Source organism: Sebastes fasciatus, chromosome 13 (genome assembly GCF_043250625.1).
Source record: "Sebastes fasciatus isolate fSebFas1 chromosome 13, fSebFas1.pri, whole genome shotgun sequence".
Classification (NCBI taxonomy): Eukaryota; Metazoa; Chordata; class Actinopteri; order Perciformes; family Sebastidae; genus Sebastes; species Sebastes fasciatus.
In genome coordinates, this window is record NC_133807.1 from 18,270,703 (window position 1) to 18,296,157 (window position 25,455).

Genomic DNA, 25,455 nt, shown 5'->3' on the forward strand with positions numbered 1-25,455 from the left:
AAACTGATATATCGGCTGATAGTAATTTTCTTTAAAATCAAACACATAATTTAACCATACAATATTGATAGAGATCCCTTGGAATTTGTTTTTAAGATTTGTAACCAAGATACACACCAAGTGGGACATTTCAATCAACTTGTAAATGAACTTTGGTGGACAAACTCTGTAATTGGGACACTGTTTCTGAATTACCTCAAAACTGGTTTGGCATTTTTGTATTAAAATGTTTTATTACTAATCAACCAAAATATACACCGATACAATACATCTGCAATAAGCTACTATCGGCCTGGCTGATTTAGCTCTCGCACTGTGGCGCTACATCTATATATCACTTCAATCGATTTCAATACCTCGGTATGATGATGATGAGGCTAGTCTCCACAGTTTTACTGCTATTTCTTTCTCAAAATGACGACCATATTTTCTCTAAAATCTTTGGCCTCCTTTTGCAGAGGATGTAGCGTTTTGCTTTTTTTGCCATAAAACAATCCAGCAGATGTTGCTACCAAATCTCAACACCGTATTGTAAAATGTAAAATGGTTTAATTTGCCGCACTTTTAAGTTTGTTGCAGTGATACTTAATGTATTGAGATAATGAATACAGTATCACTGCATACATACAGTGCTAGCGGTAAGAGAATAGTGTTTATAGTGAGCACTAATGGTGGAAGGGAGGTGGGTTGGGGGTTCAGGAAACTGGCACCAGTGTTTCAGACTGGGCGCTCATGCTTTGTGCTGGTCAGGTGAGGTCACACCACAGAGAGGAGGCAGGTGAGGGGAGGAGATGGGGAAGGAATAAAGCAAAGGGCTGATTTCCACACTCAAACTTTAGTCAGATTCTGACTTAAAGCAGCAGCAGGGCAGGACTCATGGTAGTTGCTGTTGTTTAGCGTTTTGGTCACTTTAAGTCATTGTAAGAGAAAGTACTAAAACTAGATCTGAGACATTCCCCTCCCCTCCAGCAGCTCAACATGTCATCAGCCTTCATACATCATCAATTGCTCACTGGGCATGCTCCTAACCAGACAGCAGCGACGGCAAACACCGTAAACGTATAGAAAATATAATCCAATCACCAATAAAACACTGGCCAACGTTCTCATCTGCAAATGGGGGTGTTGACCCTCACCATGCACTCTCCTCCCACTATTTTGCCTCAAATAGAGATGGCATAAGCATAGCCACACATAATGCTGTTACCATAGCAACAGACCTGGAACAAAGTTGCTTTTTTTTTTTTCTTCACAAAATTACTCATCTCAATAAATTTATCCTGGGTGTGATTTCTTCCAAATGAATCAAAGACATTCTCAACAAAAGATATCAAGGACATATTTTGTCAACTTGCTCACTAAAACATGAAGACCAGACACTTAGCCATGATGTTTGTGGCACCCGGAAAACTCCTCTCAGGTGACGCCCATTCCCCTGCAGTGTTACCTTGGCAACAAATACTTGTTGAGTGTGCGTGTGTGTGCGTGTGTGTGTGTGTGTGTGTGTGTGTGTGTGTTGAGCAGAAGGGCTGGTAGACTGCTCTGTGGGCGCTGGGGTTAAAGCTGTGGGCGGGCCAGGGAGCAGTGGGGGGGTGCAGGGGGGTAAGAGGTAAGAGAGGCGGGCAGTGAGAGAGGGATCACAGGGTGGATGGCGACACTTTTTCTGGGTGGGGTTACCTGTAGTGGGGGTGCTGGAAGTGACAGTGTGGAACCTCTGAAAGAACAGTGAAATGCATTGAGACCGTCATCCATGGCGGTAGCCAACCTTCTTTTTTCTTTCCTTCTCCTTTCTGTCACTGAGTAACTATCTCCCTCTCTACTTTCTTGCTGTCTAAATTTAGCCCTAGCTCAACTCCCCTTCATACTTTCAGCATCTTTAGCAACCCCAACACTCTGGTTTCACACTGTTTCTATTATCCCTCATCACCTCAATCGATTTCTCCCCTTAACTACTTTTTTCTCCCCCTCTTCAGCTTTAAAGCGCTCTCTTTATTTGTCTACATCTCCCTGTCTGTCTGGTTCTCCATTCTTTGTAATCCTTCTGTTTTCACCCCTCAAAAGTTTATCTAAGCCAAATTCTTACCCATCTCCTCCAGTTCTGAAGTCATGGATTTGGATCGAAGGGCGATAGCCGGAGTGTTTAGCCTCTTACTCTGCTGGGGGACTGGAAGTGAGGAAACAAACAAGGCAGTGGTCAGTCAAGCTGTCCAAGAACAAGGTTCACAGCATTCACCTACAGTAGCACCCCAGGGCGCAGTAGATAGACTCTTACTTTTCTTTCTCGAACCCTCCTCCATGTCAGGGTTGCGGGTTACCATGACAACCTTGACCATGAGGCTGTTGCCACCTTGCCGGATCATGTTGACTACCTGTCGGTGACCAACCTTCACCACATTCTGACCATTGACCTGGGACAGACACAGAGACAGAGAGGCGCAAAGAGTTTAATAACACAACTTATTGTCATTTTTACCATATTTTCTCAGTTGTATTTACATTTTTCGGCATCATTTATGTCAATAAAGCAACTGGAATTGAAACTGACAGTAAAAGATCTTGAACAATAATATCTGCCAAATTATATGTATAAAAACAAATGTCACAGTATATGAAATAACAATGGATCCCAACTTAAAGTGACAATAGACAAGTTTTTTGCTTTAACTTATCATTATGAGGTAAATGTTGATTCCATAATGTAATGGCTATAGAATAATGACACCATCAGTGTTTAGATTAGTTCCCTACAAGCCTCGCTTTCACTATGCAAAATTCTGTCTGCCACCTGGTACGATCTCCCAGGAAAATGAAGGCTCCATTTACGGCACAAAGGAAATGTGTCAACCACTGCGCAACCAAAACAGGAAGAGGATAGCGCTTTTGTTTTCCCAGGTAGCCATCAATGGCTATCCCCAGGTAGTGGAAATGGAGGATGGTAGAACAACTGGAGTACTTTGTATTGTAATATTGAAAATCTGGTATGTGTGGCTGTTGCAGGACTGTAATAAACCCATCCAATCATTTCATTCGGCCCGAATGAAATGATAAAAACCGAGGTAAAACAGTGAACCTCGGACAGGCATTCACTCGATGGAGAGAGCTCTGGGATTGAGAAGGTTCCAACCCGACATTCAGGTGATATTCTTTCTACAAGCTCGGTAAATAACAAAACCTGCCTACTTATTAATACTACCGGGTGTTTTACTCTTCCTTGACCATTGCACTGTGTTGTTGGTAGTTGCTAGGCGCTGAAGAAAACTAAAGCGATCCGGTTGTTTTAGCAACATCGGCACCAACAATAATAATAATACTAATAGTAAAAGTTGTCTATTACCGCTTTAATGAAGTCACATGTGCTTGACTGAAATATATATTGCTTTAGATAGTTTTTTCAGGTTGGTAGGAGTGAGTATCTCAAAAACCTACAAACAAACCTATGAACTTTGGTGGAAAGTGAGGTCTTGGGCCATGGGACAAAAATATCTGTTTTTGGTGCAGATTAGGTGTGAATATAGATGTTTTATTAAATAAACGATTTTGAACAGAAAAGTTTGAACGTTCAGATCCAGATGCAAAATATTTCCTAAAAAAATTCCACATTTAGGAGACTGTACACCTTTACTGTCTAGTTCTGTATAGGTTCAGAAACCTCGACATAGAACCTGTCAGTGCTTTCAATTCCAACCCATAATGCAGTGGTAAATCATGGCAGCACCTCTATCAGAAAATCCCCCATCCTGAGACCGGCTCTCCAGGCAACGCCTCCCTCGTCCACCGACTCCAGGTACTGCAGGGCAGGGAAGGCCGGGGTGGGGGTGAACTCCTCGATAGGAGTCTGAGCTGGAGACACCATGAAAACATGAAAATGTATTATGCATGTGATACAGTATGATTAGAACTGCAATACCTAAATCAATGAGTGTGAATGCAAGGTAGGATGTTTGTGTTTATTTCTTACCTTTGGCCCCTCTCAGCACAAAGCCGAAACCCTCGCTGTCTTTTTTCTGCAGAAGCACTGTCTTCTCCTTTATTATATAGTCACTACATAGAGAGAGAGAGAGAGAGAGAGAGAGAGAGAGAGAGAGAGAGAGAGTTAGAAATAACAAGACAAAAATGAAAAACAGAAGACAAGGAGGACATGTACTGTGCAGCCTTGCATGTCTGCATTTACCTCTCAATGGAGATGATGGGTGGAAAGTCAAGTTTTAAATTCGATAAATCACAACATTTATCCTGCTGGTGTCACTTTTCCCTTCCCCAACCACACCACTCCTCTCCAATGCTGTCTGCTTCCCACTTCCTGTGTCTCCCTCTAATGACATCACCACCAGTACTAGGCAGAAACTCATTTAAAAACTGGACCCCCTGTGTGTATATGTGGGTATTTATTTATTTAAATTTTTTTGCTTTGTTTGTCAGTTATTTATTTTGAAATGATAAAACATTTGTTGAGAGCAGTAATATTTCCCTCTCCTTTCTATTATTTATACATTGTTAAGCAAAAAAAGGACCCAAACCTAGCACAGGACCCAAACGGCTGATCCAACTCTAATACAATGGACATGATGCAGTTTGTTTGATTTATATTTCTAGTGTAGAACTGATCTTTACAACAGTGGGTTATTTTTATTTAGTTTTTTTATACACCTCTTATTTATCATTATCTATTCTTTACTTTCTCTGTTTATCTGCATGCTGTCTTTGTGCTGCTGTAACAACCAAATTTCAATAAAGGTTTATTTTTATCGTGTGTCTATGGGAAGCCTGATTTGACAGACATTTCATGTACCCTTGTACATGTTGTTTTATAGTAATCTATTATTATTATTATTATTAGAAGTATTAGTAGTAATACTAATAGTTGTAGAAGTAATATAAAGAATCCCATGTTCTAAACATTTTACAGGTTTCCTGAAATGAAGACAATACATTTCTGAAATTGAAAATTAATATTTCAGCGTGTTCAAATGTAAAAACTGAACATTGATTTTAAAAATATTTCAGCTTCAATTTAAAACTACTGCTACTATCAGTCTTGAAAATTCAAACTCCAACCAACACTAAATAGTAACTTATGCCACATTCCCTTACAGTACAGTGGTGACTGAGAGCAGTGTTTTGCTATGCTTCACTTTGCTGTATGTTTTTGACAGCGAGCCCAGAGACGGTTTCTACCAGAACCTCAGTGAAGAAGAGATGCTATATACAGTATGATGGCGCTGCTTGTTGCCTCAGCAACAGCTCGATCTGGATGCAGGGAAACTTGCTTGGGTAGGACCACACCAGAGCCAAGCCATGTGATGGTACGCGAGTAGTCACTGACAGCAGAGAACAGACACTGCATGCTCACAGGTGGAGCTTGTATAGTGTAGTGTACTTTCTGTTCTGACCTGTGGCACAAACAGATGGGAAACATGCAACCAGTGGTTGAATGTAATTGAATATATTCACTCAGACAATTACTGTACTTGAGCACAAATTTGAGGTACTTGAGTAATTCCATTTTATGCCTCTTCATATCTCTACTCAACTGTGTATCGGACGGAAATATTGTACTTTTTACACAATAACATTTATTTGACAACTATGGTTGCAAGTTACTTTTCAGACTAAGATTAAACCAGTGGTTCCCAACATTTTGGCTTGTGACCACTTACAAAAAGCAGTGTCTAGTTGAGGCCTCGTCATGTTTCAGATGTCTGTGAGTTGTTGGCCCTCCAACCAAAGAGACAAAATCCTTCTAAACTGCTCAAATGATTTTAGTTATTAAGTAACTGTTCAAGGCCCAAATAGGTATACATTTACAACAAAACACAAAAACGCAAAGATTAGAAAAAAAGTCAAAATGAATTTGTGTAGCAGAACTTTGTTTGTTTTCCTTCTTTCCTACCACATTAATAATCTCACAACCCCTCAGATTTATCTTGTGGCCCTTTGGAGGGCATATATAATAATATATTGGTCACAGGGGCCATTTTTCTGCAGAACGAGTACTTTTACTTTTGATATTTTAAGTACATGTGGCTGATAATGCTTCTTACTTAAATTGCATTAATACAGGATGACAGGATGTATATAGGACTTTAACTTGTAATGGAGTATTTTTACATTGTTGTATTGATATTTCAACACAAATAGCGGATCTGAGTACTTCTACCTCCACTGTATGCAACTGTACAAGACAAGTACGGCAGACGAAATTGAATGACAATGTTTAAATTCACACACATTGACTGAGTTACTTTTAAAAACAAATGTGTAGCTACCATAGAAGGTGATAAAAACGCCATTAAAATCGTTGTTGTATGTGTCAATGACGAAAGTTGTTTTTTTTGTCCTACTAGCTGCTAGTAGGACAAAAAAAAATCCTTTTCTTAGTAACTAGCATGAGAGGTGAGACACGTCACACAAATGGACGCTCGGCCACTTCAGTTTATACCACTTTGGTGTGAAACGACACCACCTCTCAGGGCTGCTGACCTCTAACGGACTCTTTCTTGTTATGAATGGAAAGACCCTCCAAACCGCCATTCAGTCAGTCAGTGAGTCAGAGGGGTATATATACCATGTCAGCTGTAACATACTGTAACCACATGCTGATAATCCCAACGTGCACCAAAATAGTCCCAGCCCTCTCCATCTGTTCATCCCTCTCTCTTCTTCTCTTCACTGGCTTTTCTTCTTTTTACATTTTTCCATCCTGATGGCCCCGCCTACTCCATACCTCTCTCTGTACTGGCTTCCCTCCCTTGTTCTTCAAACTTCTACTCATTTTTTTCTAATCACTTTTCCCCCTCATGATCTTTTTAATTCAGTCTATTGAGTGTATGATGCTCTCCACAGGCTGTGAGAGCCTCTCTGTCTCTGCCAAGGCTCCGTCTTTGTTATTCTTGTCCTCTTCTGTTCATCTCTGTTGTCCAGCCCAGACTTCAAACGCTATGAGGGACCGAGTGAATACATGAGCACATACTGTATGTACAAACACATTCACATAAATCTTAAGGTAGGACTGTGTAGAAGTACATTACTACTGGGAACAAGTAAGTAATATAAACATGGAAACACACACATCACATTCCCCTGTAGCTGTTAGTCTGTGTCTGCAGGCAACACAAGCAACAAGTCACTCCATGGAAATTGAGCATGTGTGCAGATAACAAACATATTGGCTCAGAAAACTTTACCATCAACAGCAGATCATATTTTTGCACTTGTTTCCCCGCTGATGTTGTTTAGTCTCAGAGTAAATATAATGAATTACTAATGCAATATAAGGATCCTAGTTTTACACAACCTTTATTTAAGTGACAGCATGATGAAATGTCTCAAACACAACATCCGAAGAACTATTACATCCATCGCTGGGGCCGATGATAAACTTTGAAGTCTTGGTCTTGACTTTTTTATTTCAAACAAATGTGTCTGGTAACCAGTAATATGAACTCATCAGATTGAGAAACCACTATCAGAGGTAATACCAAAGCAGCAGAAAATGCAGAATATGCCTGACGAAAACTTTGAGGACCAGAGGACTCAGAACCTTTTGTACAGCCAACAATCAGTCAGAGCAAAGTGACACTCGCAAAGCCAAGTCCTTCGTGATGTGAATAAATAATTAGGGCAACTGCAAGTGTCTTTCTTACAAATATTGGTCATTGGAAGATGTGTCAGATCATATCTGTCATGTTTATGTTGTACTACTTATCCTATATTCACTCACGGTGTCTGTGCGTGTAAGTGTGTCCACTCAGGGTTGCATAAATTGCAATAATCCCTTGAATCACATCCAACCAGCGCCTACAACTAACTAAGGCTTTGCTGTCTTCAAGGATGTCATCAACTCCAAGTGACATTAGCTGTGCCCCAGTTCAGTGGCTGGATCCTCTGAAGTTGGAATAATTTCTATATTAATGCTCTGAATCCCGTATATAGAACGCTTAAACTCATCCCAGTTTATCACTCATATTTACACTTTGTTGGGTGTTTGAGAGAAATTTCCTTGTGACAAACTTTGAAACTTGTTGTCTTTACAAATTGACACCCGAACACACCATTAGTTTTGCTCTTTGTGAGGCTCTGCCTCTGTTATTGAGAGAAGAGCAGGTTCAGCCCTTCAGGTCCACCTTTGAGGACTGCATCCTTAGAGGATCCAGACACTGAACTGGGATACAGTGATAGTGCCACACTCTGTGTTGACTCCTCAGTATTAGCGACCCAATCTTGTCATCAGTATCTTAGATGCAAACAACTGAGCTGGACAATCCAGCACAGCGTACAGTGAGTCTCAACTGCATATATGAGAAGCTGAGATATTAAACCGGTTTGGCCACGCAGGCTTCCATAGAGGTGTCAGAAAGAAGCTGGAACTTGTAATGCATGCTGCATCGTTAAAACTCCCTCACCATGCACTGTTTCCAATTTGTCGGCAGTCTCCCTCCCTCTCTCTCCCTCCCTCTCCGTCCATCTCTCTCTCTCTCTCTCTCTCTCTCTCTCTCTCTCTCTCTCTCTCTGTCACACACACACACTGGTAAACATACATCACGCAGGACACAACAACACATGCAATCAACCGGCCAACAGAGGAAGAGAAATGTCCCTGCCATACCTTTGTGTTTTTAATGGACAACAGCAAACACACCAGCCATATACACCAACACACATAAACATTAGGCATGCATGCACACAAACACGCAATCAATCTGCACATCAGTAAAAGCAGCAAGCATCACTTGTGCCGGTGCAGCATTGCTAGAGGACGTTTGTTCAGAGAGCGATTCAAAGCAGAGAGAAAGAAAACGACACACACACATGTTCATACAGCGAAACACAGAACGGCTGCACTGCTCATACACCGGGCTGTGCAGCAGCAGCTCTCATCCGTCTTCACACACATACATCACACACAAACACACGCACACACACTCTCACATGGAGATGCACTGAATCAAACACATCCATCTGCAAACATGCATTGCAACATCTGTCAGTCCATCTAATAGATCCTGCCCTGCCATCCATGATGTCCACATGCATGCATCCCTCCCTCCGCCCCCCATCTCCCCAAGCAACTGGAGGGAGAGAGGGAGAGAGAGGTAGTGGAGGGTAGGGGGGCATAAAAAGCCATGGCAGGTACCTGTAAATGAACCAGACGCTCCTATTCACAGGGCCGAGCGACGGCCAGGAAGAAGAGAGGGAGAGGGAGAGGGAGAGATCCTCCTCGCCGCATGCCCCCATCGCCATTTCCTCCCCTCCCTCTCCTCCTCCTCCTTCTCCTGCTCCTTCTCCTTCTCGTCTTCCAGCGAGACAGCAGCGAGCGCGAGCCGCGAGAGAGGAGGAGGAGAGGAGGAAGAGGAGGAGAGAGAGATGGAAGAAGGGAAAGGGAGAGGGCCGAGCTCTCCCAACCCCTTCATACTTAAGACAGAGAGAGAGGAGGAATGGGAGAGAGAGAGAGAAAGAGATGGAGATGGTTCATTGTGACTGCGACACAGAGAGAGAGAGAGAGAGAGAGAGAGAGAGAGAGAGAGAAGAGGAGCAGGGGGAGAGGGAGGGGGAATAAGGTGGTTTAAGAAAAGGAGAGAGAGAAATTAGGCAATTTAGAGAGAGACAGTGAGAGGTGATTGGGTTTATTCGCAGGGGGTTTCATGCACAAACACACACATACAGTCCAAACATACATGCATTGATGCAATCAACTCTTATACAACCATGAACACCACATATACTTCCTTTTTTCTCCTTCCTTCATCCATTCTCGTCACTCCTCCACTCCCTATGGTTTGAATGTATAGTATTCACTCTGCCCATCCATCACTGTCATGATTTCCCATTCATAAAAGCGGATGTGACTGAGATAAGTCTTTGCTATACAGTCCTGTCTGAAATAATGAATTCAAAGGGAATGCTATGAGGGTCTTGAAGTTTAAATGACTGAACACGTATCATCATCAGCATGTGACATAATGATAAAAGACAAATTATTGTTATGTAATATTACAATTCTGACTTTGTGCAGATCCTTCTGGAGCCTCTGCTGCTGTCCTTCCCTCCTATTATTGACCCGCGTGCCTTTAAATCACACTTAACTAACCTCACCCACCACATTTTTTTGCTTTCTTTCCAACCACTAACATGCACACACACACATGCACACACACGCATGCACACACACACACTATCGCCTCACATTTGCTGTAAACAAAGCATGAATGAGAGGGTAGAGCAAGGGAAAGAGGGGGGGAAAGAGGGGGGGAAGGAGGAGACGCATCGACGCAGACAGGAAGAGGAGAGAGGACAGAGAAACAGCTGGCGGGTGAGTGGCGGAAGGAGGAAGAGGAGGAGGAGAAGAAGAGAGAGAGAGAGAGAGAGAGAGAGAGAGAGAAGGGGGTGAGAGAAAGGGAGAGGTACAGATTCTCTTGAATAGGCACTCACATCATATCTTAGTCAGAGCCTCCTTCCACGTATGTCGAAGCTTTCCTCCGTCGACTTGCCCTCCCTCCCTCCTTCCTTCCCTCTCTACGTCTCTCTCTCTTGCCTCCCTCCTGCATTCGAGGACGATCACAGCTCTTGTCCCCTCTCTTCTCACATCTCTGCCTTTTTGTTTCTCTCCCTGCATGTCAGGCTATACCGCTGTGATTCTGTGTACAGTGTGTGTTTGTGTGTGCGTGCATGTGTGATGAGAGGGAGAGAGATAAAGAGAGGGCATGCAAGTAAGAGAAAGAGAAAGAGAGAGAGAGAAAGAGGGAGGGGTGGGGGGAGCAGGAGAGCAAACAATCGTTGACAGAAGGTCCACATGATTGTGTGATTATGTGTATCTGCATGTCTGCCTAATGTGCCCTGTATGTGTGTGTGTGTGTGTGCGTGTATGTGTGTGTGCGCGTGTGTGTATGTGTGTGTGCGCATCTATCATCCGATGGCCAAACCTGAACACACACTCTTTGTCTATCGCTTGTTGCAAATTTCAGCCAAAAAGTCAAGTAAGGTGAAGTCAGTCATGTTAGAGAAATATGATAAATCATATCAGACGACTTTATGTTACCTAAGCAAGAAACAATGCACGTGCCTTACAAGACACAACTAACTACCACAGCAGTGTTTAGCAGGGTATTCTGCCTCTCTCCTCCAAACTCTGTGTGCTCACTTGTCCTTATTTGACCTGCTGTTGGCCCAAAAAGGGTCTCATGCGGGCTGGGAGAGGAGCAGCAGCATGTACAGATTGTGTACAGCTTAATCAGTGCATCTGTGGCAATGACACAGAGATCCGATGAACTATCAATTCATAGCTGTTATCTCTTTTATTGAGAACAGCAGTGTTACAAGTGTTTTGTAAGCTAGCAAATGCTGCTGAAATAGCAAAGGTAGAAACATTTCTCTACACCCAAATGCTTACAGAACAGACCAGAGTTGTTGAAAATATTTTCAACAAACTGATGAGGTTTGATGGCACCCAAATATTCAAGCATGTCTCCTGACCAACTGAGCGACCGACCAACCGACCAACAGAATTAGGCTTTTGAAGACCTTTATACCATGGTAAAAAAAATAAAAAAAGTTGGGGAATATCAATACAGCCATCCAAGGAGAAAAAAGTCTGCCATGGTTAGAGGAGGAGGAGCAGAAGGGAGGAAAGATATAAAGTAGGATGAGGACAGACAGGCGGGGTGATTAAAAATACATCTGTGGAGGGGTATGGCAGACGTACATAAAAGTTCTCTATTTGTTTGTCAGTTGTCACTGCTAGTGATCATATCCCTCACTCCTTGTGTTCTCATTAATGTAATTGCCACACTGCATTATCAAGTTAAAGCAGTTCATCTAACTGACTGCCGGGTTTCGGTTATCACGCCTTGTTATAGTGTCACGGCTTGTCTCGTGCTGTAAGAGCCAGACTGAAATATATCCATCTGTCAATAAGACAGAAGGCGAGGATCAGAGAGTGGCAGATAAGATGATTCTGTTTATTGGGGCTGGACCAATTTGTTGGGCTGATCCAAAAACTGGATATCAGCCCATCAGTGGTGTCCATTTCAAAACACACATGTCTGTACAATGTCTTACAATCCATCCAATGGTTTTTGATATATTTTAGTCTGGACCAAAGAGATGGACAAAGCGACTGACCAATCGACTGATATTGCCATCCATAATAAAAATATAATCAGCTTCATATGAGGCTTGAGAAATTCATATCAGTCTTGCTTTGGTGTCCACTAGGGCCGTTCTCAACCAAAGAAATTCTTAGTCAACTAACACTCACACGATTTTGTCGACTAATCGGTTAGTTAATTTAATCTAGAAATCTGTGAAACTTTCTCCACAAAGAATCACACAAAAGCACTACTTTAAATGTAAATGGTAAATGTGACCTAGACCGATTAGACGACTAATGGACTAAGAGGGGGCAGCCCTTGTCTCCACAGTCAGAATGAAAGAGTTAAAACATGGCAGAGGGCATCCCTCTTCACACTTTCCTCTAACCTGCCTTGGCCCCCTGTTGCTTGCACAAAAAATAAACAATACATATGCCTCTTTTGACCCATTTATAAACACATAATGCCCTTTTTCCTTCTTCCAACCTCTTCATCCCTCTCTCCAACCCTCCTCTCCCTTTAGAGTGCCCTTCACTGTCTGACCTCCAGATGGAGACACCACAGGGGAGAGAGGGTGATAGAAAGAAAATTAAAAAGTACAGGGGGGTTAGCAATACAGTGATGAATAGAAAGCAAAGGAAGGATGCAGAGATGGTCAGGAAATGTGGCCAAATATAGAGGGATGAAAAGAGGAATAGGTGAGATATTACATGTAGTGATAAAGGCTGTGAAAGTAGGCCTATGTGAGGGCGGTTCTGAGTCAGCCATGCCTGCCTGCCTGCCTGCCTGCCTGCCTGCCTGCCTGCCTGCCTGCCTGCCTGCCTGCCTGCCTGCCTGCCTGCCTGGCCAAACAAATAGTCCCGGGCTCCATCTATGCTGCAATACACGGCTTTAATTATCCATGATGTGTGTGTTAGTGTGTGTGCACAAACATATGTGTGTGAGTTTGCATGGCTGAGTGCGTCGCTTGCATTAAATGTCACTGTTGATGAAAAGCATGTTAATAATAAATGATACTGTGTGCATGTGTGAGAGAGAAACACAGTTAGAAAGGGAGCTAAAGAGAAAGGGAAGCATGAAAAGGAAAATAAGCAGGCCTGAAAGAGAAAGTTGAGGAATGATAGAGAATGATGATGAACGAGAGAACAAAAAAAGAGGGAAAGAGAGAGGCAGAAGGCGGGATTTCGTGTAAATAATACATGCGATTGATAATGGCTTTATTTCTATGTAAATAATTCTCTCTTTGCTCAGCCCAAGTCATGGACACTGAAATGAGTTTGCCTCAAAGCGACGCCATGCTCGCCATGATGCAGATGCAAGGCATTAAAGGGAATGACATTATATTAGGTAGAGTTAATGAGGGGAAATCACACTCCCAAAGTCAATACAGGAGAGTTTCCCCCACTCATGGTTCAACAGATCACCTCCACAGAAGATCCAGCGCATTTCAGTTCTGAGTCTATGCTCAAAAAGCTGAATATAAATGGTTTTCTGGTAATGCTCCCATGCTGATGAAATCGCAGTAGGTGGATGACTGTCTATATCAGCGCAAGAAGCATAATGACCTATCAAAAGTTAAACATCTCAGCTGCTGTTTTAAGATTATTTATGGTTAGTCCCATGGCACAGTACTACATATGCATCAGATCAGATAGTTTGGTCATCAAGGGCAGTAATGATGACCGGGTGATTATATAACACCGGTCAACACAAAGAAATATCAGACTTAGTCATCAGAGTGGTCTGAAAGCACGTTCACCATCATCGACAAGTTCAGCCCACCTAAAAACTGCAGCCCAGCAACACAGCTTTGCACCTCAGAGCCGAAAGGCAGACACACAAGCGGAGGAACTTACTCCAAAATCCTGATGTGACAAAAATGTGTCCAGGTTAAACTCAGCAAAACCAGCGAGTCAAAACATGGATGGTAAACCTGTGCCTTGAGGATGACTCAGCTTTTAGACCTGAGGCAGTGAACCCTCACTTATCGTCATCCTACTGCATGAATCACTCACAACACATCACCACATCACACAAATCAAAGCACCACTGGAACGTATGAATCACTACATGAATCATCTAATCTAAATAGATGCATACAGTATGTCATCGTACAAACAAATCCCCTCTCAACATGTGTTGTGTGTCTAAACATTGGAGCAGCAGAGTCATAATGAAAAGGTTTGATTTACATTACCCGCTGGGCAGATGGACAAGTTGCATTATGCTCTTTAGCAAGGCACTGAGCCCCTTCTTGACTGAGTAGAGCTCTTCTGTGGCCTATGGTAGAAAACTGTGGTGGTTCCTACCGACGCTTAGGTAGAGCAATAATCTGAATGTCAAGCTGCCCTTCTCTTAACCTTTATTCAACCAGGATGTGTCGGTGTCATAATGGGATACTTTCATGCCTCATTCTGGTCATAATGTCACATCAAACAGGCACTGAAGCATCCAAATGCCTCTTTTGTCAGCCCAAGTGCCCCAAAGTGCCCTTGTGTTCAGCTCAAATAGCCCTCTGGTAGGTGAAGTGTGACCTTACCCCAAATGAACCCTACCCCTACCTGCCCTGCAAGTTGAGGCAAGGCCCATTATTTATTTTTGCCCCTGCTGCTTAGAGAATCTGCGCAAGGCGGTTGCTGCTTCTTCGGATAAAACTGGCAGTCGTTCAGTTTGCTGTGATGGCTAGCGGCAAGGTAACTCTTACCTGGGAGCGTCAAAGCTGTCATAGGATCCCACAGTGTAATGGCGGAACAGCCTTTTGGCTCGTTCTCCACGGCTCTCTGAAACACAAAATTACGGGGACATCAGCACGGTCGCACCTACATTAAATCCATTTGCAAGGCTTATTATACAGCAGGTACTGTTCAGTTACTGTATTACTATAATAATATATTATCTCTCTTTTACAGGTGGCTTTTCTTTGTTACAAGAAATTTGATCTGCTGATCAAAATCAACTGACATCAGACCTGCAACCTAAACTTAAGACTAAAAAGTGTATTAGTACTGACACAATTAATCAATTGACTAACAAATAAATCAACCAACATTAACAACCATAACATCAATAAATGTCATAAATTTCTATCATTATAAATTAAACAGCTTTGTGTTTTTGACTGTTGGTCAAAAGTTGAGATAGGCATTTTATTTATTTTTTGCCATTTAATTGCTGAAACAATCAAAGTAAAAATCGATAGATTACTCAATAATTCCAATAATACTTTGTTTTTGCAGACCTACAGTATATGCTTATAACGCTAAATTTACTACAGAACTAATGTAAACTTTAAAGCAATAATTTGACATTTTGGGAAATACACTTATTCACCTTCTTGCAGAGAGTTAGATAAGAGGATTGATAACCCTCATGTCTGTACGGTAAATATGAAGCACACATGTGAGAAGTTAACCTTCAGGGCTTTCTTTCAGAAAGGTTTTATTTTAACCCAAACCATAATCTTTTCCTAAACATAACCAAGTACAGTAGGTTTGTTGCCTAAACCTAAGGAGATTTCTGGCAGAAGGGCCTGAAGTCAAACTTCTCCCATATGCATATGAAGCTACAACCAGCAGCCAGTTAGCTGGCTAAAGTCTGAAAAATGGGGAAAAACAGCTAGCTTGATCCTGTCCAAAGATGACAAAATCCACCTACCAGCAGCTCACTAATTAACAAGTTATACCTTGTTTGTTTAATCGGCTGAAGTGTAAAAACGACATGTTGTGATTCTACGGGGGGTTTGTGTGCTGGACTATTTCTTGGCACAGAGCAGCGACTTCCTGAAGTCTGTCGTCACCGTGAGGTGTCCAGGCAACCAACGGCGTTAATACATAGTAGCTTATTGTCTTCAATCATTGTCACATAATACCAAGACTAGCATCTTAACCAATCAGGTTTTTGTGAGAGAATAAATTAGTTGAAAAGTCATAGGAGGGTAAATATGAAACTCCTGGCTAAAGATGTGTGTTTTCCCTTTGAAGCGATGAGTGTTTTTCAGGATGAGCTTGCTGTGTGTGTGTTGTGTGTGTGTGTGTGTGTGTGTGTGTGTGTGTGTGTGTGTGTGTGTGTGTGTGTGTGTGTGTGTGTGTGCGTGCGTGCGTGCGTGCGTGCGTGTGTGTGTGTGTGTGTGTGTGTATGTGTGTGTGTGTGTGTGTGTGTGTGTGTGTGACTGCTGGTGATCACCTGATCGGTTCTCTTGGCTTCGATGCATCACTTCCTCCACACAGTCAGAGGGGAACCAGCCTGTGCGACCCCTGACCGTCCCTTCCCAATATCCGCCTTCGCCAACACTCAACACTAGAGGGATGGGGGGGCAGGAAAGAGCAGCATATCAGGAAAAAGCAACACAACACGCACCAACACACACACACAAACACCAATTATAAATGAACACACGTAAAAAGACATTATACATTATACAGACAGAAAAGAAATAATGTAGACACACACGGACATGCAAACCTCCTACATACTCACCAAGACATACATACCTGGCGACACCTTAGACTCACTCACAAATACACACATATTCATACCTGCAGACATTGAATACAAACATATATAGAGACCTTACACTCATGTTAGGACATGGCCATTTTACAAACTCATCTGAAGACACTTGGATCTGTCTCTGAGACTGATAGATCTCCATAGCAAGTATCTCCTCTCAGACTTGAGAAACATTATTTAAGTAATATTTTTCGTGCTTTTTATCAATGCTAGTCAACACACTGTTTTCTCAGGAGATCCTTCAAGTTTGACAATTTGGGAATTTTTTTTATTCGCTTTCTTGCTGGGTGTGAGATGAGAAGATCGATACCACTCCTATACTTGTCTGTTAAATATAAATAATAACAAGCAGCTGGATAGCTTAGCTTAGCACAGTGACTGAAACCAGGTGTAAACAGCTAGCCTTGCTCTGTCCGAAGGTAACTAAATCCATCTACCAGCACCTCTAAAGCTCACAAACCGAAGTATAAAAATGGCAAGTTGTGGTTTTACGAGGGGTTATCTTCTCACCTAACTCTCGGCAACAATTTTGGTGGGAATGTTCAACTTCTCAGAGCTTGATTAAATGTTAAAGGGTTGCTACTAGAACCAACTCTGCATCCCAATGCAGCTTTTAGCCACTTTTAACTCATTTATTGTTTTCTGGTCCAAACTTGTCCCGAATGGTTGAATCTCAACATTGTCATCAGCCGTGTCCCCATATAACTTGTAGGCAGGAGCAAAACACAGAAAATCTACACCAAAGCTTAAAGGAAACTGAATATTGGACTTACAATGGGATGCTCATGTGGCATGCTATGCCCTGTGTCATCCCTCTTCCCAGGATCCTATGTTCCCCAGCTCAATATCCTCTTAATATGATACATTAAGGAATTTATGATCTCAGCAATGTTTTTTTTCCCAAGTTCAAATGTTCGATGTATGTTTCCCTGGGTCAATACGTTGAAATCACCCATAGCTTATATCCTTCTGATGTTATATTCCTCAATACAGTATTCTTGAATTTAGACATTGATATCTCCACAGTGGCTGAACATTTTTACCATTCAAACTGCATTCGAAACATCAATCTCCCTTTGTTCTTTTTGCAATTACATAACATACATAGGGGAACATAGGGATGATCCTAAGCAGTAAGCAGATAGCATTAGCTATGGTGTTGTGGTCAGTGCAAGTCCTATTGAAAGAGGCGGGGACACGAGTCTGGAGCTATGGGGTATGACACATGTGCAGTGTAACTGGAGCTGCGGTTGTGCGTTGCTATTGGCTCAATTTCGGCGAGCGCAGATCAGATTTTACTGCGCATGTGTTGTACCCCAAAGATATGACACGTTGACGCCCGACAGCTCCTCTTTTCACCTTCCTTGGGTCAGTGGATATTTGCCAGTGTAGTATTAGCTAATGGCAGGTAGATAAAGTAAATGTTCTTGTGATGCAGCATCTCACTGTGTGTCCAAAATACTTTATCAGGTAGATAAATGGTGTTAGCTTAAAAGCTGCTAATTAAATCTCAACTCTGGAATTGTTAAACCCCTGCAGTCAGCAGCTTATATATTATAAGGAACTATTTGGGGCTGTGCCAAAGCCCTAAACAGAGAGGGATTCTGTATAAGTAAGTAACATTTACATCTTTTAAAATGTGTCTGTAATGTTGCTTTGCATGTTTCTCAATGTGCCTTCAATTCACTTTTACAAGTGTGTTGATGTCAAAGCTGCCTGTTTGGTTCATTAGTACCAGGTGTAATCAGCCTAACAAACACTGACTCCCAACCAGACAAACACTTTGAACTCACATGTAAGACAAAATGCAGTATTATGCTCCAGCACACACACACATCCACACTGTGGATCATGACATGAAAATGCACATACTCACCTTTGACCCTGTCTCCCTTATTGAAGCTGATTTCTCGCTCTCCCTGGGCAGAGTGTGATCGAGTAGCTACAAAGACGCGTCCTGGGACGGCACTGTAGAGGCGTCTCCGCTGGCCCGCGGTAGGTGCAGCTGTGCTGACAGGTGCAGGCCTGGGTGGGAGGGAGCAGGAGGTGGGGCGGATGATTTGAGACTGAAGTTTAGAACTCAAAGCTTCCTATAGGTATTGGTGACTAAATTGCTAAATGCAATACTTAGTTTTTTTGAGAGAAAGGGAACGCCTCTGTTAAACTGGCTACTTAAGACCGGAAATTTGATAATTTTTAAGACTGTGTGCCAGTTCTCCAAAAATGTGCCTGAACGGTCCAGGCCTCTCTATTAGGCCATATTTTAATGGTTTAATTTAAAGGCTGTCAAAGTTAACGCGTTAACACAAATTTGTTTTAATGCCACAAATTTCTTTAACGCATTAACGCAGTCGTGCTATCTCCACTTAAAATCGATTGTGTGTCTTCGTCGCTTTGTACGGTAAAGCAGGGTTTATGCTTGCCGTAGTGTAAAGCATGTAGGCGCCGACAGGGGCGTCCTGGTGCATTCAGGTGTGCCTCGTAAGCTCTGAGAAACTCTAGCTGTTGTTGTAAAGTAGCCTCCTGCCATCTAGTGGATCTTCTTTTTGTTGTTTAACAGATTGTTCCCCAATTGATCAATAGTATCAACTGGTGAAATAAGTTATTGTTATTACATATTAAATACATTATTTAACCGTTTAACTGATTTGTGAATTTGAAGAATCGTGACACCCCTAATAAATACAACGGCTTCAGTTCCCTGTCGGAAAGGGCTGTCTCACAGCAAGATAAAACCGTGAAAATATTCTAGATATTGCGTACACTTAAACTGAGATTGATTTTTTAATGTGAGCCTTTCTTTTACAGTAGCTAAAATACATTTTGCTGCTGCCCCCGTCCACATCAGTACATTGTTTAGCTTTCGTGCTGGTACTCCTGTCTGTTTCTCCAAACTGGGGGCGTGCCGGCCGCCATCCACTGTAGGTAATATACTGATTATGAATAAGTTCCTCATACAGTATAACACCACTTCAAAATGTCCAAACTATCTCTTTAACCAGCCCAGATGAACCTACAGTATTCAACACTTAGAAAAGTGGAAGAAAGGTTCTTGTTCAGCAAGTTTTTGCCACTCACGCCTGTCTGCGACTCTGCCTGCTCCGGTCCTCCTTGTCTCCGATCCTTCCTCGGGACGGGGAACGCGTCCTCGCCCCTCTGGGACTGCTGGAGCTCCGTAGGGTTCCCGTATGTTTGTAGCCCTGAGAGAGACAGACAGGGAGAAAGCATATTACATTAAAGATATATGTTATAATACGACAAAAAATACATTCATTTTCAATTTTCCATCCATGCATGTGATAATTTCATATTATTGCTGCATACAGTATTCTGTGTATGATATTGTATTACCACTATAATTTTGAATAATTGTACAAGGTACGAGCACATATTAATGCAAAGTTTTGATTACAGCAATAGTTTTTTGGCTGTTTGGATGTTGTTTCTGTTTTTGTTTTAAGTTTCTGTATCTTTTTATTTTAAATACATTCACTACTACTTACACTAACTTACTAACAGTACATTTTCTATTTTTCTATTCATTTATTGTTAACGACTGCATCTACTTTTCTGTCGCTGGGACAACTTTAACTTTTTCTGACTGCCACATCTATAATTAATCATAAAAACTCTCCTAATGCCATTGACTGTAATTTGAAGAGTTCATAATGTTTACGCATGATAACATCAACATTCATATAATGCTACATATAATAGAATGCATGTACCAATGTCTCATAAATTATGTAGTTTTATTCCATGATGTATGTTTATGCCCATCACTCAGCATGATCACTCATCTGCTACATTGCCCATAAATAAAATATATGTACATTGATATTGTAGCTTATGCGAGAAAACATGATATAAGTTGCTGTATTGAGTACTGTTCACCACTAGAGGTTGATAAAGGTCATCCATTCTATTGTATAATGCCCCTTCAAATTGTATAATGCAATGGAAAAAGCCATTATGTGGGTATTAACTATTTCTCCAAGCTGCAGTTTGCACTTGTTAGTATCTACAACATTATTTTTGTAATAATAACAATTAGTGATATGTGTAGCTGTTTAATGGGGAGTGACTCTGAATTCTTTTGAGAGGTCAAAAGCTCCACAACACTTACTAAATGGACCTCAAGGTGAAGTTGTTTTGTCAACTGCCATTTACAATGTCAAGAACTTCTTCTTTTTCACACACACACCTGCACAGAGACTATGTTGGTCCCCGGAGCGTTGGGCACTGCCATCCAGTCTGGCAGGTTCATGCTGCTGTCGCTGTTGGCCCGGAGGAAGGGATGAGGGTTGGGTATTGTCAGAGTCCGGGTACTCTCCCGCCTCTGGGGGGCGTACTTTGGGGACTCCACAAAGGGAACTGGGAGGTGGGAGGAGACAGGAAAGTGTGAGAGAAAAAACACAGTTTGTTTTCTTTGTCGCTGCTCTTATTTTGCACATCCTCATACTCTACATACTCTAATTTAGTTTTCTTTATAATTTAAATTCCAACATGTTGTTGTGTTGTAAATGCTGCTAGAGAATATTCCTTATATTCTATTTCTCATTGCTGCTCCCTTTTGCTTTTTGATATAATGCCTAATTTCCCCTGTGAAGATCCAATTCATCATTTTACATTACAACATTACAGGACGTTACACATCTCCAAACTGGCATGCAAAATTCAGACCAGACTTCAGCTACTTACCCACATCTGTATCCCGGTGGTTTTTGATAATTTCTCCCAGCTCAAAATGGCCGGACATAACAGCCACCTGATTAAAACACACATACAATCTTTTTGGATACAGTCATTTGGCGAAAAAAAAAAAAAATGTAAGGGTGGAACAAACTGTTCACTATTTCTCTTGTAATTACAGTAGGTAGCTATGTGGGTGATTTAATTGAAGCATTACTCTCCTGTATTTTCTTAATGACCCCATTTTGTCAGCGCTAAACTTGCACCTCTAATAGGCAAATTAACAAGTGATGAATACCAGATTTGTGGCCATGGTGGCATGTTAAAAATCATATTTACAAGGGACATGGATTTGCTGTTTTCTTGAATAATAATAATACAGAAAACACGTATGTGTACTCTTGCATGAGACCATATTTTTGTATTCTTTCCACCATTGCACAAATGCTTTTGACCTTTTTTATTTTACAAACGACACAGGTCAGCACACAATCAGGCAAATTTCAATGCTTTCTCCCTGTTGCCTCCTTTCGTTTTGTCTCTCGCACACACAAACACAACAGATTGTCTCAGCTGGCCTCTTTCTGCACTGACAGAGTTAATATATTTAGATTAAGGGGTCACACGCAATCCAGCCACCTGGGACCTCTGTGTGCATCGCAGCACAATAATGGTTTAAAGTGAAATTAGGCCCTGGCACTTTCTGCTACGTTAACTTAATAAGACACTAAACCATACAACCACCCAACACGCATAATTATCCAGCCAGGCACACAGCCATTACCTGAAAGGGGGTCTGCCCACTGTTGTTCTTTGTGTCTTTATTTGCTCCCCGGTAGAGCAGAATTCGTGAACAGCTTTCCTGCAACAAACAGCACTGATTAATATACGTTACTCGTAAAATATAAATTGTATAATTACTGCTTAATGCAGAAATGCATGTAATCTGTTCACATGTATGCATTGGCTTTAGAAAGCACAGTGTTCTCTTCCTTTGACTTTGTCTGCATTTCCTTGTGCTATAATGTCAATTATATAGCAAAGATAAAGAGCATTTATGTGGCTTTCAACCAAGATATAAGGTGTTTAATCGTAACATTTTCTTTATTCTATAGAAGCTGAAATTTGATCTCTATGAAAAAGTGTGTCTACCTTGTTGTATAAAGCACAGATGTGCAAGGCAGTGTTTCCAGAGGCATTCTGGGAGGAAGAATCCGCCCCATAGAAAAGGAGGTGTTCCAGATGCTGCGAGTTACCATTCTGACAGGCCTGAGAGAGGATGAACAGATTGGAGGAGTGATGGAAAGATGGGGGGAGAGGGCAGGAAGATGTGGAAAAGGCAAAGAGTTTGTTAAGGAGGTAAAAAGAAAATGTACCAAAGAGTAAAAAAGGAAGGATTTATGTGGTTGTTTAATAAAGAGAACAGAGAGGCGGAGAAGCAAACAAGGATGAAGAACAGACAGTGACAAAGGGAGAGGAACAAGGTGACAGTTATTAAGTGACACCACATTTAATTAACACCACCTCCAAACTCAGAGGGCGAGAAAACAGAGCGAGAACACAAGCTAGATCCAATGATAACAATAATCGTACAATTATCAACATATGGACTCACACATACAGCATCATACAGTGGAAATCAAAACTGTATGCATGTTATTATTATTTAGTCAAAGGCAATTTATGTTATTATTAGGGCTGTCAAAGTTAACGCGATAATGACACACTAACGCAAATTCATTTTAACGCGACACATTTCTTTAATGCATTAACACAACTTGCTTACTTAGGTTGTAGCGGGCTCAGTTTTAAAGCTAGAGTGAAGATACTGGCATCATATGAAACTAGAAAACGCTCCAAACATGCGCTAAATTTTGGCGAGGAAAAACTGGCATGGTCATTTTCAAAGGGGTCCCTTGACCTCCAGCTTCAAGATGTGTGAATGAAAATGGGTTCTATGGGTACCAACGAGTCTCCCCTTTACAGACATGCCCACTTTATGATAATCACATGCAGTTTTGAGCAAGTCATAGTCAAGTCAGCACACTGACACACTGACAGCTGTTGTTGCCTGTTGGGCTGCAGTTTGCCATGTTATGATTTGAGCATATTTTTTATGCTAAATGTAGTACCTGTGAGGGTTTCTGGACAATATTTGTAATTATTTTGTGTTGTTAATTAATGTCCAATAATAAATATATACATACATTTACATAAAGCAGCATATTTGTCCACTCCCATGTTTACAAGTGTAATACATACTTGACAAATCTCCCTTTAAGGTACATTTTGAACAGATAAAAAATGTGTGATTTAATTGCGATTAATCACGATTAACTATGGACAATCATGCGATTAAGTATTTTAATTGATTGATAGCCCTAGTTATTATCAATTACGCCATGGCTGGATTAAATGGTCATTTCAGATTGACTGGCAGCTCTCCATTGCAATCACACATCAGGACACTTTTTTCACTATTTTAGGTCAATAACTTAACAATGAATGTAAATATATTTGTGAAGAACAGATATTAAACTACAGGTAATCATAGCAACACTACTTCTGTTACATGGTGTATTATATGCCTGTTAACTCACTGGTGGATTACTTTTTTAAAATGACTATTTCACCTTCTTATCCTGTGGTAAGGGACAATATAAGCTTGACAATAAACACGATATTAGAAAATATTTAATTTAGTACATTTTCACCAACACATCATCCATTAGGGAACCCTTGAATTGCAATACCACTGGACTTTGCTCGTTGCTTCAGTATTATATACAGTAGATCCAAATGAAACTGAAAAACTCAACAGGGCCTCAAGGCTGATTTAATCCTGCCAAGAAATGTAAAAACACTGAATATTTCAAATTTTGGGGGGCCATGGAAATATCCAATTTTTAAGATATCAGTGAAAAAAACTGTCTAAATGTGGATTTAATAAAAAAAAATCTTAGTATCAATGCTAAACATGGGAGTCAAATCCCACTCAACACACACACAGACAGAATAAGATGGAGGCCACGAGTGGCTGGGAGAGGTGAAGAGACAGATGCTGATGAAGTGTGGGTGATCACACTGAGAGGAAGAGGCTGATACCTTATTATTCCTGTCCACTTCACTGCTGGAATATGAGGCCACAGAAGCAGGGTGGGTGGGATGAAGGGTGAAAGGTGTCCAAGATAAAAGATGAGAGGTGTAGTGTTTCATGGCATGAATGTTTTTTGACGTAGACACAGATGCTGCACATACGCAGACACTGGAACACAGAGTACACTGGTACATTACAAAAAGGATGCATGTACACTTGTGCAATACAAACAACAGAAACTAAAACCCCAAACTCCCCCAAGGCAGGATGTTTTTTTCTGGTGCTTTCAGACCACAACCCCCAAATAGACACGAATTAGGCCACTGACCCCATTAGATTGAAAGTTTTTGCCCCAAGCATCCTCTAACAAATGTTTTGCTGTTGATTTAGTGTGGAATTAACTGTATACACAGCACATGGGAGATAATACCAGAAAGAATGAAACCTGAGATTAAATACTTTCTGTATTTGCAATAATATTCTCTTAATTCTTTTATCCAAAAAGTCTGGAAAAAACCCTTTAAAGACCCTTGAAGTCTTAGCGGACCAAAATAATGGACACACCTGATGTGTCTCGTCCCAGCCGTTCTCGTCCCTGATGCCCAGTTTGGCGTGGTGGTAAAGCAGTGTTTCGCAGCAGGAGGTGTCCCCCCCTGTCAGCACAGTGTGGTAGAGCGGCGTCAGCCCTCGCCGGTCCTTATAGTCCGGAGACGCACCCAGAGACAGCAGGACCTGCAGAAAGACACAGCAGAGAAGGTAAACCTCATGCTCAGGCCATTCTCGAACGCTGGCAGTAATGATAACAATAAGGGAGTATAATAAAGTATGCAATTATTACTATGCAGTAAAATGATTATGAGCTAACAACATAATACACAAAGCAGCAAGGAAAAATATCTTAAGGTGGTTTCCAAATTCAAGAATATTCATGGGATATTAAATCAGGATGGGAACACATAGCCGGAAGTTCAGAGAGGTCATGCAACACCTCAGGCTAGACAGCATTAAGTATTCAATCAGTCTGCAGTAAATCTTTATGCAGTTTAGCAGCTGTTTCTTTCCTTTGTAGAA

At 41.5% G+C, this 25,455-nt stretch overlaps 1 protein-coding gene across 10 annotated transcripts in view; it reads right to left on the minus strand.

Moving 5' to 3' along the window:
• Positions 1 to 25,455, minus strand: part of shank1 (SH3 and multiple ankyrin repeat domains 1) — an 89,581-nt gene that overhangs the window by 15,220 nt on the left and 48,906 nt on the right. For 9 of the 10 annotated variants that reach the window (XM_074655932.1, XM_074655931.1, XM_074655930.1 and 6 more), the window contains 13 exons: positions 24,949 to 25,116; positions 22,440 to 22,556; positions 22,072 to 22,149; positions 21,297 to 21,363; positions 20,800 to 20,969; positions 19,674 to 19,795; positions 18,472 to 18,620; positions 16,269 to 16,382; positions 14,791 to 14,866; positions 3,959 to 4,041; positions 3,716 to 3,840; positions 2,273 to 2,408; positions 2,084 to 2,164 (listed from right to left, as the gene is read on the minus strand). In XM_074655932.1, the coding sequence (XP_074512033.1) occupies positions 2,084 to 2,164; positions 2,273 to 2,408; positions 3,716 to 3,840; positions 3,959 to 4,041; positions 14,791 to 14,866; positions 16,269 to 16,382; positions 18,472 to 18,620; positions 19,674 to 19,795; positions 20,800 to 20,969; positions 21,297 to 21,363; positions 22,072 to 22,149; positions 22,440 to 22,556; positions 24,949 to 25,116 (1,486 nt within the window). Of the gene's footprint in view, positions 1 to 2,083; positions 2,165 to 2,272; positions 2,409 to 3,715; positions 3,841 to 3,958; positions 4,042 to 14,790; positions 14,867 to 16,268; positions 16,383 to 18,471; positions 18,621 to 19,673; positions 19,796 to 20,799; positions 20,970 to 21,296; positions 21,364 to 22,071; positions 22,150 to 22,439; positions 22,557 to 24,392; positions 24,553 to 24,948; positions 25,117 to 25,455 lie in introns of all 10 variants that reach the window. The other variant, XM_074655938.1, reaches the window with a different exon arrangement.